The sequence below is a fragment of the Eumetopias jubatus genome, unplaced genomic scaffold (assembly GCF_037043125.1).
Source record: "Eumetopias jubatus isolate StellerSeaLion01/CBP00866 unplaced genomic scaffold, mEumJub1_p1.0 scaffold_10, whole genome shotgun sequence".
Taxonomy (NCBI): Eukaryota; Metazoa; Chordata; class Mammalia; order Carnivora; family Otariidae; genus Eumetopias; species Eumetopias jubatus.
Window position 1 is genome coordinate 114,322,715 of NW_028274816.1, and position 12,956 is coordinate 114,335,670.

Below are 12,956 nucleotides of genomic sequence, written 5' to 3' on the forward strand. Positions count from 1 at the left end.
GATTAAACTAGGAGACACTCGGAGCAACCAAAGTGTTATGGAAAGAGAGAGGGAGGGGGGTCATTCTGGCACCACACTCCCCATCCTTATTTCCTTTCGGGCCTCAGGTCAGGGAGGGCCAGAACTGGAAGCCCAGCGAGTTGGCGGGGGAGGCCTTAGCCTGTTTCCCCAGGGCCGTAAACATCTCTCTCTCGGGTTAACTTCCCCTGTTTTTCCGAGGTGCCTTAGAGGCTTAGGGCTGAGACACCGTTGAATCACCCCATTCACTTCTGAGAGGGATCACAACCACCCTCTTGCATTTGAGACCAGGCCCTGAGCCGGGCAGCCTGCTGAGGTCCCTTCAACTGGTGAAGCCATTGTAGCCCGAAGACAGTTCACTTTGGCTGAGCCAGCGCCAGGCAAGCCCCAGTGACCCACCTCATGGCCTTTCCCATCCTGGGGGCCCCTCTCCCCCTCCTTCCTCAGACACATGCAAATAGGGTCTGTCCCTCAGGACCCTTGGGGTCTGGGAGAAACAGGAACCTAACAGTGGCTCCAGAAAGTTCCTTCTTTGCCCTCATGGCAAAGCCTGGTTTCTTTGGCCACCAGGCCCAGGCCCACTCAAGGCTACTCCATCCCCAGAATTTACACCATAAGCACATGGCAGCTAACCCCTAACCCCTCTCCTCCCCTCACCCACCTTCCCCACCAACCCCAGCCTGGTCCTTTGTGAGGAGGAGACATACCCACAGACCCAAATCAGGGCCGATAATAAAAGAGCATCAAGATAGAAAGAGAACCGAGCTGTTTGTGTTGAGATTGTATCTCAACATGAAGTATACAGTCCTAGCCCAAAGCTCTTCTCAGGTGGGTTCATTCTGGGTGTTTGGGGCTTTCTCCTCACACTGATCTGAGTGGTAGTAATGAATCTCCAGGTTCACCTCTAACACTTGATGTGAGGGCTCTGGAGCCAGCCAGTAGTGAAGTTATCTCTTCAGAGGGGTGTGATTTGACCAGAAGCTTAGACCATCATTCCACATGATAATTAGTCCCAAGTCCTTGGTTCTGCGGTCCATGCGTTCCCTACTTGAGATGCGCCCAGCATGAACCGGAAGACATCAGCACCAGCCACAGCCATCTAAAGCAGCTTAGGTTTTGAGAGAACAAGCAGGAACGGCAATCTTATAAGACCATGGCACCACTGTAAATGACATTTGGAGTATTTGTGACACTGGCTTTCCTGTCAGCCCCGTGCATGAGCAGACACTCTCCGTGTGTCCTGTGCAGTGTTTAAGATGAGCCAGGCATCCCCGGATATGTCCAGACTTGTAGATATCAGGCTGAGTTCGTACTTCTGTAATATATTTGTTTGTGTATGGACACAGGGAAAAGGAAATGTCATCACATTACTCTCTTAATCCTCCCCTAGTTTTAAAGTGTTTCTTCCCTTATCCTTCTGAAATAGCCTGAATTTTAGCAGAGCTTAAGTGCGTGTGTGTGTGTGTGTGTGTGTGTATGTATATATACATATATATACATATACACATATATGTGTATATAGTACGTTGTATATTAAATTGATTGTCCCTGCATCTGGGTCCCTGAACTGATTTGATTCTAATTTAGTGTGTCATACAGTTTTTCCAGGTTGGATGTAATTGCTGGTCCTCTCTATCTCTCCCACCTTCAGGCTAAGCTCTAGAAGGAAAGTTAGAGCCAGGATCCCTGGGACCTAGCAGCCGGGCAGACTGCTGGCGCGTAATCCCCCCGTGCTCTGCTGGAAACATGCTGTAATAACTCACAGCTGACTATTTCACCTTCCGTTAGCAGGAACAGGAATATCTTTCCCTGCTGACCTTTCCCATTTGACCATCTGCATTGCTTTATAGTGGACCCTACTTTCAGAGGGCACGGAGAATAAAAGCAGGGTCCTTGACTCTGTTCCCAGGAAGGCCTTGGCTGTCCAGCTGCCATTCTTCAGAGTGCATTAGCAAGGAGTGAGTGGCTGTTAAGAGGGACCCATGAGTCTCCACTGTTGACAGACCCAGCATCACTGAGCAGTGTTGTAGGAGCCTTTTTTGTTGTTTTTGTTGTTGTTTAAGATTTATTTATTTTAGAGTGAGAGCATGCACAAGTCAGGGGAGGGGCAGAGGGAGAGGGAGAGAAGCAGATTCCCCACGGAGCACGGAGCCAGGCACAGGGCTGGATCTCATGACCCTGAGATCGTGACCTGAGCTGAAATCAAGAGTCCGACCCATAACCGACTGAGCCACCACAGCCGCCCCTGCCGTGGAGTTTTTAATGAAGGCAGATAGAAGCATGATAGGGACAAGGTGAAGGTAGAGGGGAGAGTCGGAGGAGCAATGACCTTGAGCTCTTTTTCTCTGACATCAGCCTATCAACATAGTCCCTCTACTCATTCCTTTTTCAGTTTCTTTACATTATTTAAAACAAATAACCCTAAAACCCAGTGTGATGAATGAACACAGCCCTGCCCTCAAAGAATAGGAGAGGGGCTTCTGTTCCCTCCGTTCTGTCGGGAACTGGGGGTTGGGAATGGGAGCCCTGACACCAGTCAGCCCAGACTCCCTTCTCTTTGGCCCTGAAATGCCCTGCGTTGTGAGTTCTGTTTTGGCAGCACATTACCTTCAGAGCTGGGCTGGGCGAGGACGGGGCCCACCATTGCCTGTGCCCGTCAGGGGACATGCTCTGGAAATGTGCCAGGGGCCACCAGAGCCTCCCGCCCCAGATGAAACCTGGCAGCAGCAGATAATTCACAAGGCAGATGACTGCAGTTGTCTTGAGGGCTGGCCCTGCGCTTTGGTGAAATGTGAGACCCACCAAACCAAGACCACGGTCTCATGCTGGGATTTGGTGGAGCCCGGGCTTGTCCCGGATATGCGCGCTGAGCTCAACTAGAAAGGATTTTGTAAACAGTTCCTTTGTCTGGATCAGTAATAATCCAATTTTCAGATCTTGGAGCCAGACACTCCCAGAGGTGCCCCCCCGCCCCTTATAGTCCTGGGCTCTAGCTTTCTGTGTCAGGTCCATTGGCATCACTTAGGGATTCTACGGACATCGGCACTTCCATGCTTTTGAGGCTGTTCTTCCCCTCCCCCAGTGACTAACCGCTCTCAGCCCAGCCCCTTGTGACCACAGTTGGGCAGAGCCACGGGCAGACTGTGTGCCAGCAGGAAGGTAGGCTCCACCCTGAGGTACCCGTGAGCTGTGGATTGAGCCCCTACAAGTGAGGACTTAAGCCTGCAGGACCAACCTTTGTTAGGGTCTCTGAGATAAGATTCCCTGGGGTTTCCTGGTTCAGCCATCAAGGTGTTTCATTCCCTTGATAGGCAGGAAGTTCCTCTTTTTATCCAACTCAAAATGCCTCCCACTGTAAGTCAAATGCATTTCCTCTTGCTGGCCTCAATGAGATTCCACGCCCTTGCTTTCCTGCCCCCCTGTCTCAGAGTCCTTCATCCGGGTCCAGCATGATTCAGTGCACCGGGCAGATGAATTGGATCCTTTAGTAAATCCCTTCCTGATTTGTATGGCCAGTGAATTGTATTTTCCTGTATCAGATTTTCCTAAATCTGCCCATGGTACCTGCCTTACTGGGCTCTGCCTACCCAACTATCTTAAAAATAGGCATGTTTATTTTCAGCTCAACAAGTTACAAAGTGCTTTCTCCCCATTCTCACGTAGCCCACCGAGAGGCAGGCTAAGGCAGACTGCGCTCACATGGTACACAGATGAGCGCCCTGGCGGCTGAGGGGCTTACCCGAAGCCCACAGCCGGAAGGTCAGGGCCAGGGTCCCACTCAGGAATTCTGACTCCAAGTCCAGTGCTCCCTTTCTCTGCACCACAGCTGCCTCCCTGAGCATACTGGCTGCCTGGACCCGGAAAGCCCAGAGGACACTGGGGGCTGGGGGCGAGGGGCGAGGAGGAACTTGCCCAGAATTAAACCGCTGATGGGGATGCTGCCCAGAGTGGCTGGCAGACACATAGCCCTGCTCCCCACAGCGAGCCCCCAAACTGCCTGGTGGCCACTCAACACTCACGGCTTCTATAGCAGAAATGCCAAGGTATTTGCAAGACGTTGTCCTCTTCTGGGACAGGGGTCATGATGTCCCAATTCATAAATCTCAGCACTGTTTATTCAGCAACACATACTGAGACCCCCTCCCTCCCAGCGCACGCACACGCAACACACACACACACACACTCACACCCTTAGAGCTGAGCAGTAGACAAGGTACGCTTGCCTGTTGAGAGTGATGTCCCATCCCCTCTTCCTGCCCAGTCCTGGCCTGGGGGACTGTTTCCAGCCCCTCCAAAGGAGGGAAAGGCACCCTCCACCAAGACACTTCACTGAGCATTACCTGAAGGCTGACTGCCCCAGCACGCACGCTCAGGTCGGGGACTCAGCCGCTGTTTTCTTGGCCTGCCTGCGTCTCTCTCCACTCAGGTCACACAGCGCAGAGGGAGAGAGAGGGTCCTCAAATGACTCCCCGTCCTGTCTAGCCAGCCGGTGTTTAGTACGAACTTCCCAAAAGAAGAGGACGACTTTGTCCCTGATGGCTTCCCCCCCACCAGACAGAAGGAACAGCTGCTGACAAGTTTGCATGCAAAGTGGCACTCCCTACTCTTTGCCGAGCAGTCCTAGCCGTTTGCTTGCTGGGAACCGGCCCAGAGATGCATGGGTATCTAGTTGGCCCGTCTGGGGACTTGAACCTGCTCTCTGGAGCGTGGGTCTTCCGCCTGCAGAGAGGCGAGGAGGGCGTTGTTGGCTGCAGGGCGCAGAGGCAGGCCTCCTCCGCGCCCCCAGCCCGGAGCCCCCAGCCCGGAATCGGGTGCTTGCTGCCTGCCAACTGCGCCCTCTGGCGGGGACCCGCGGCGCGATCTTGCGCCCCTGGCTGGGGGACAGCCGCAAGGTGACTTTGAGCAGGGATCAGGCACTGTGAGGAGTGAGTGTATAACGGTACAGGACTTGGGGTTTCAGAGCTGTATTCTAATTGGGTGCCTTCTTCACAGGATCATTTGCTGACAAGTGACTGAGCAGGGAGGGGTGCCGTAGGCTGAGAGGGGCTGCTTACTGTGAAATCCCTTCAGGCCTCCTGGGCACATAGGACTGGGAGAGGGAGTTGGGATGGGCTGGAGTTACCACCGGCTCTCTTAGCTCCTAAGCACACTGAGGGGGCTGATTGTGGACAGCATCCTAACATAGACGCGCTACATCCCGTCTCCAAGGCTGCTTCTGCCAACTGGATCAGTCTCTGGGTGGCTTTCCCTGCTGGAAGGAGCCAAGACCAAAACCTCCCTTCTCCCCAGCCCCTAGGTAGGTGGGCCTGCTCACAGTCTTCCTGCATCTTCATCTGGCCAGAGGAGCAAGAAGCCAAAAAAATGTTTCCATCTTCTACTGTGGACCCCCTCCCCTAGCCTCTCTTTACCCTGAAACAGAACCAGCTAGTTACTTTGTATAGCAGGGGTCAGCTGCCTGGGTAAACCAGGAGTCCACTGTCTGAGCTCGCTCCATTTTCCCTAGCCCATAGCAAAAAAAGAAAAAGTGTTAGACCAAGATAATACCGCCTTTGAATATCTCAGCTTGATATTTGCCTCCATGAGTGAGAAAGGCCAAATGTTATCTGCAAGTTTAATCTTCTGTATTCAAAATTCCTGCCCCCTTTGTCTGCCAGTGCATTCGCAAATCAGCCATTCACTTGCTCTAAGCCTCTGTGATTTTTTCCTCTTGAACCTGTTTTTTCTATCTGCCAATTGACTCATTTCTCAGCTCCAGCTTCCAAGGGGCCTCACCTTCGAGCCTCCTGCCCCGAGGGCACCCGGAGGTATCCGTTTCCCTTTTCTCTGCTCCGTCACGAGCCAGATGCCACTTGGTTTGATCTCCTTTCTGTCTCCTTGCCCCCGTCTCATTCTCCTGCTGGCCTGGCTTGGGTGCGTGGTCGGTCTCTTTCCATCCCGGGCTCACACGGGTAAAAATCCATCCAAGTCTGGCTCTTCAAGCCCTGTCAGAAGTGGGGGGCTGCAAGCCCAGGTCCCTCAGGCCAGGCCCCGGCCAAGAGTGGGGCTGCAGATGTTGGAGGCAGCTGGTCACAAGGCAGAGAGGGAAGTGCCACGGGAAGCAGAGGGAGAAGATTGTAGTGAGAAGCAGCCCCTTGGAGCCAAAGTTGTGGAAATATGTGGTGTCCAGATTGTCTGGTTCTTCCACATGGGTCAGCCGTAGCCCTGAAGTGGGCTTCGGGCTTCCACTCACCTTCAGCTTTCAAAATCAGTGAGAACTTACTTTGGCAATTTAAACAAAAAGAAATTTTCCCCCCATTTTGGAAAGAAAAAGTTTAAGCTACTAGGGGGAAATGAAAGATGAGACCAAATTAACCTGGTTGCCTCCGTGGCCCTCACTGAAGAAGGAATGATGGAATTGTGGGGGTGGGGGGGGCGAGTGCTAAAGATGGCGGCCCAGGCAGTCTCCCCTCCCCCCCCACCTGTTGCCCCTCCTCACCACCACTCTCAGGATCTGTGACTGTGAAGTCTCCTCTCTAGAGCACAGGTGCATTCCTAGCTCTTTGTCTCAGTCTGGAGTTTATATAAGGTTGACTAACAGAAAGCAGGCATTTCGGTCAGATACGCTTTAGCTGTAAATCGGGTTCAGTCAGTATCCTCTGCATTCATACTTCTTTGTCTTTTTTTTTTTTAAACAAAAGGAAAAAAAAGTTTAAACCCCCCTTTTCCTTCTACTGCAGGAGGTGAGTGTGTGGGTGTCCTGTAGAACCATTGGCATTCACCCGGCTTCGGCCCCAGTCTCCAGATTCGCCATCCCCACCCCACCCCCTCCCTCCATCCCCTGCTCTCCACCCCAGAAGGGGACCCCTTGCCACCATCATTACGGTTACGTTAAGATGCCCAAATTTTCCATGACATATCCCATCTTCCGACCACGTTCAGTAGTGACGACTTTCATACAGGGATATAAATGGGGGTGGGGGGGGGACGTAGCCAGTGGGGAGGGGGCGGAAGTGGTTTTGGGGGGGGCTGGAGAATGGAGATCTTTTTTGTCTTTTTTTTTTTAAACAAATTTGTCATTGAATGGATCCAAAAACAAACAAACAAGAAAAAGCGAAACAAAAAAAAAATTTTTTTTTTAAATCCCTTCCCCAAAAGATTTTTTTTCCTGGACACAAATTGCTTTGTTTCCTGTCACGTTTTAATATCAATATTAACACAATGTGTAGTCTAAAACTAGTTCCTTTGTAGTTTGCATGGGATGTGAATGCTGTCTCAACGTGCCCAGATCTAGACAAGACTGCATGAGCACCAATTCAGATGTGAAAACCAATCTCTCTCTCTCTCTTTTCCTCTCTCTCTCCCATATATATCTCTATTTCTCTTGTGATAATTTGGTGGGTAGTGAAGCACCTCCGGTTGGTTGCTGTAGTGTGTTGAATGATTGTTTTTTTATTCTCTCTATTTTCGGAGCTCCGAGCTTCTTAGTAGTAGCCTGGGCTGAGTGTTCTTGAGTCCCTGCTGATGTTTTCGCATGGCCTTGGTTGAGTGTTAGAAGTTGGGCCTCAGCTGTTTTTCTCGAGTGTTTGGCTTGTAATGACCGGTGCATGCCTGGCTTCTGGCCTCATACCCAGCTCTATTCTCTGCACACCAGTCCTGAATAGCTACAGTGCTCAACCGAATTTTGGCGCGCCCGCTTCCCCGGCAGGCTCCAACCCCGCGCGGCCCGGAGGCTTCCCGGGGGCCAACAGCCCAGGACCTGTCGCCGATCTGTATGGCCCTGCCAGCCAGGACTCCGGAGTGGGGAATTACATAAGTGCGGCCAGCCCACAGCCGGGTTCAGGCTTCGGCCACGGCATAGCTGTAAGTACCTACCCGCCCCCCCCCCCCCCGCCTCCTCCTTTCCCACCTGTCTCCCATGGGAGAGTATGCCAGAAGAGCCCAGGGTTGGGGGCCAAGGAGAGGACAGTGGGTCCCCACTCCCCCGTCCACATTCCGTCAGCCACCCACCTGGGGCTGAAGCTCCTGCTTCGATTTTTCCTGAGCAACCGGTATGTGGCCGTGTGATGGAGTGGAAGGAGCATGGGCAGGTCAAGTTCAGATCCCCACTCCATCACCTTCAGCCCATGCAACCTTAAGCCTCTTACATAACCCATCGGAACTTCACTCCCCTGGCTGCAAAACGACAATAAGCGTGCCTCCCTCGAAAGATGGTGTGAGAATTAATGGAAACAGGATACGTCACCTGCTAGCACATAACAGGCCCTCGGTATCGGCCCCCCTGCTTGATCCCTGCCTCCTGGAGACATCCATGTGGGCTGGGACTTGAGGAGCTGGGGGACCCCCCACCCCCCTCCTCAGGATAGCAGCCTTGGTCGGTCGAGGCCCCGGGCCTGAGGTCCAGAGGTAGCACTCGGCCCTGGGACACGGTGTGGGGTGCACGCTACCTCCCAGGTGGTTTCCTTTGCTAATGTTTCTTACAGTTTCCAGGTTCCAAGTAAGTTCCCATTTGCGTTCTTTAGCCGCAACCCCGCAAAGGCCAGATGCGTTTGATATTTGTAATGCTCTGTGGTTCTATAATCTAACTAATCCAGGCAATGGAAATTTGCTTAACAGATTTGCATGCCATTTTCAGATTGTATTGTTCTTCCCCCTCCTCGTGTGTGTGAGCATGAATGTGCCTGAGCCCACTCGCTCGCTGTCCCTTCCATTTGGGAAACAGAAATTTGGCCACCCTCCGTTCTAGCCAACCTCAGCATTTTGGAGGCGGTTTGGTTTGGGGGGCTAAGATGGAAGTGTCTGCTGTTCCAGGCCCTGTCCCTGTCAGGAGAACCCCACCTCAGGGGCTGAGCTGGGGAGAACAGGGCAAGTGCGGACAAGTCTGGGGCACCAGGGCACCACTCCCTGCCCACCCCCCACGCCAGCATTGCAAACCACGCACACATGCACACACACACACACACACACACACACGGGTGCACGCACGCATGCAGGAGTGCGCACATACACTCTTAACCCACGCACACGCACTCTTTCTCTCACAGACTGTCTTACACACATGTGCACGCACACACACACGTTGCGGCCACCCCTGGCCCATGCAGTCTGGGTCCTTGTGCAGTTCCACTCCCGAACCAATATCACTTAAGTCAGGAATCTGATGAGTCAGATCCACTCGGCTGAGCTGTAGTACCAGATCCCCAGAGTATTATTATTCAGTTTAGAGCTGCATCAATTTGGGAGACCATCTTTCACCACCTAGAGCACAACTCATTTCCATTTGCAGCGCCCAGAAACACAGACCCTATTCGTTCTTGAAAACCTGGGTCTCTTGACCTGTGGGTCGTGGCGCTTTTCTGAGATGACCACGCGTGGTATCATGTTTTGTCTGCGCTGGGCTTGCTTTCTCCCCAGCTGGAGCTGTCGGGACTGTGGGCAGAGACACGGGTATCTTTGCCCTCCGGGGTCCAAGGCAGCAGCGCCCAGCATTTTGGGCCGAGGCCTCCCTTTCCCCTCAGCCACACACCCCCCTGGTGCATCTGGCTCTCAATTACCCCCTGGGCAAGCAGACGGGCTTGGGGCGGGGCTTGGGGGCTGGAGGACCCGGGGCCAGGGAGGACGGCCTCCGGGCCCCTCGTGGCGCAGTGTCTCGGAATTACATATTCATGCTGGCAACCACGGTCTAGTTCTAGAGATAATTTCCTTTCCCAGAATATGATAATCTGTTCCCATGTATAGCGTGCTGATGACCTTAACAATTGTGCAATTTTAGGGACCTTTGATTGCAACGGCCTTTACAAATGGATACCATTGAGCAGGTGCTTCCGTTGCCACCCCACTCTGAGGTACTACCTTCTCTGCCCTGTGTCTCCGCCCTGCCGGGCACGTCGTACATGTGTGTGCCCTGGCATGCAAGTACGCACGGGCCCTGGCCCCATCGTGCCAACACCTCTCTCTCCTCTTCCCTGACCCCTTGGCAGGGGGGTGGGGGCAAAAAATCCAGTCTTTTACTCTCTCTTCCTTTCCTCCAGCTGTAATCATGACCCCCACCTTTTTTTTTTTTAATTCTTCTCAATTTGATTCTTTTGATTCCCTTTCTTTATCTTCTTCCCCACCCCCTCATCTCTCTCCGTCTTAAAATACAATCAAGAGTGTAGGAAACTGGAAGGTGATCTGGTGCTGTTGTCTGTCCCAGGGGGATGGAGGCAGGAGAACCCTGGGCTTCAGCCAAGTCTGGGGGCGGGGGCCAGGGCCAACCCCTCCAGGGTCCCACGAGATGGCCTTTCAGGTGTCTGGACCCTTTCGGCCCCCGAGCGCTTGCTGGCTTTGGCCAGTGGGGTTCATGCAAACAGCCAGACTCCATCTTTTAGTGAAAAGAAAACATTTTTGCCAGTAACTACTGAGTAATTATCCAGATTACCGTACGAAAAGCAAATTAAATTAACGACATCACCTGCATAACGTGGATTTGGATCCCTGCCAGTTTCCTAACCTTTTAAACTGAGCTCAAGTTAATTAAACATTTTTTTAAATCACTTTGATGGGGGTATGGAAGGGGCGGAGTGGAGGAGAAGGGGGTTGGGGCAGTCAGTGAAGGAGCCTCTTGCCACAGTCTCATTGGAAAATGAGTATCTGTTGCTCTCAGGAGGAACCCCGAGAAGGAAGAGGGGTTCTCTCGTGAAAGCTAAGTGCGTACTGTGGTAGCGCATTAGTCCGGGGGCTTGAGACGTGGGTCTGTCTCTCTGGAAGAGGGAGGGTGACCGCTGAGCCTGGGCCTGGGTCCCTGCTGGGGCAGGAGCACCTTTCCCTCTGAGAGTTGGGATGTAGGAGAAGCAAGGCTGGAGATGGACTTGCCACTTTGGTTTGCGGTTAGGAGGACCTCTCTCTCATAGAGGGGGTCACTCTAGGCCCCCAAGTCAGCCAGGACTCTCTCGGGTGGGCCCAGTTGGGGGACCAGATTGAGTTGAGCTCCATAAATCTCTTTTGGATTTCTCTAATGTTGCTGCTAAGGAATCACCTCAACTAATGCAACCGCCTCTCTTAACCAAATAAACCCCGTGTGTGAATTCTCCCAACCCCTCACCTCCACTTCCCTTTGAGCACTGACCCAGCCATTGCTGGCCAGAGCCAGAGGCCACTAACGGTTTGAAGGAGAGCTACTCACTACTAATTAAGCTGGGTTTGGGGGCCCAGGGGAAGTAAGGTTCCTCTGAGAGCAAAGTGGACTGAACTCCCCAAGAACTCTGGGGATTGGAGGTAGCTCCAGCCCTTTGTGGAGTCAGGTGATGAGCGGATGGGACAGCTACCAGGCACAGCAGACCCCTGCAAGGTCAGACACTGCGGCCGCCCGGCTGTCCTTGCACTCTCCCTCCCCCGGAAATGAGGATGGGGTAGGGCTTCCCGCCACAGCCCGCCCTCCCCTCCACGGCCGCTATAGGAGCCAGGGGAGGGCAAGGCATCCAGCCCATCCTCCTCAGCCAACTCTAGGACCCGGTTCCCACAGAAGGATAACGTAGCCAAGAGATTGGTGGTAACACCCCACCACCCTCCTCCAAAATGGTTGAAGTGAACCAACTGAGTCACGTGCTTGAACCGAAACACACACTTTGTCCATAACCCAGGTTTCGTTCTCTTGACATTTAGTCCCCTCCACAGAGGAGGTGCCCAGGCTCACGGTGGACTCAGGGAGACTCAGCAAGTCTGTGAGTCGTGGGCCTGTTTTTATTTTCTATAACCAAAGCTGGTTATTTGTTGCATATGTTTTTCCTGACCTCGAGTCCTCGATACGAAATACAGTTTTTTTTGGATTTTTTTAAATTTGCATTTTCAGTTATTGGCGGTCACTGACGGTATCTGATAAAGTAGTTTTTTAAACGTTTGGCTTTGAAAACCCGAAGTTTAGCCAGAACAAAAAGCATCCCTCGTCAGTTTGCAATTCACCCAATGTAGCCAAACACCCAGCATGGCCGCATTTGCTGACCCCATTTCCTGCCACTACCCCACCCCACCCCCAAGAATTCACCAGTGCCGTATCAAATCAGCAAAATAGCAAACGAGCACAATGAGTCGCAGAGCTGTCCGCTCCCCAGTGTCAGGCGTGGTGAAGATGTCAGATTTCCCAAGCCGTGATCCCAGTAAGCCGTTAGCCTGGCCGTTTCCAGACGGACTCAGTAGCCCGATGTAGTCGTACTGTGAAAGCGCTAGTTAAAAAGTTGGAATAAATAGTATGTTTGCCTGACACATCTTCTCTCTCCTCCCACTTCCCACTTTATGTTCTCCTCTGGGCATCTGTGACCTTCCGCGCCCTGCAGAGCATACCTGGATGTCCAGGCAAGACTGGGCGAAGTTTCTGAGTGGCCCTTTGTTTAGGTGATGTCATCAGACCTGGACCCCCACCAGCCTCACTCCCCATCCCAACCAGAGATGGCTCACTTCGGATCGAGGGTTGACTACATCTCATCATCTCACGAATCTGCTGTAATATAAGACAACAGCTTTTAAATGTGTATATAACCCATGATTTTTGGTTTTGTTTTGTTTTGTTTTTCTTGATGGTTTCCCTTCCTCTTCTCTCTTCCCCCCCTTCTCCTTTTAAATCTCTTTGAATCACATTTGGTAGTGATTTTGACTTAGTCCGGTAGTCATATAGCTTTAATATCTAGTTAAAAGCTAACCATAGTATAATTGTTATATTAAGGTATTATTTTTTTCTTAAAAAGATTTTTTTTTGCTTGTTTTGATTCTGTTCTCACTTTTAAAGGATGCTGAGATGGTAATATTACTCAATATTTTGGTACCAGTTCTGAGACTGTATGGCTTTTCCGGTGGAGCTTGTGCACCCGTGGAAGCAAAGTTGTGAAGTGTGGAGCGGGAGGTGGGCATAAACTTTCTCCTTTGCGTTGTATAAGTGAGATGTAGTAGGCTAATTACCAGACTCTGTAGTGGTTCTTTTTTGTGACGTC

The 12,956-nt window shown here is 52.1% G+C and overlaps 1 protein-coding gene across 2 annotated transcripts in view; it reads left to right on the forward strand.

The window, feature by feature from the left end:
* MSI2 (musashi RNA binding protein 2) overlaps positions 1–12,514 on the forward strand; it is a 385,942-nt gene extending 373,428 nt beyond the window's left edge. The window contains exons 12-14 of one of the 2 annotated variants that reach the window (XM_028093017.2): positions 7,649–7,857; positions 9,767–9,839; positions 12,306–12,514. In XM_028093017.2, the coding sequence (XP_027948818.1) occupies positions 7,649–7,857; positions 9,767–9,808 (251 nt within the window). In that variant the 3' untranslated portion in view covers positions 9,809–9,839; positions 12,306–12,514. The remainder of the gene's footprint in view (positions 1–7,648; positions 7,858–9,766; positions 9,840–12,305) is intronic. The other variant, XM_028093019.2, reaches the window with a different exon arrangement.
* The last annotated feature ends 442 nt before the right edge of the window (positions 12,515–12,956 follow it).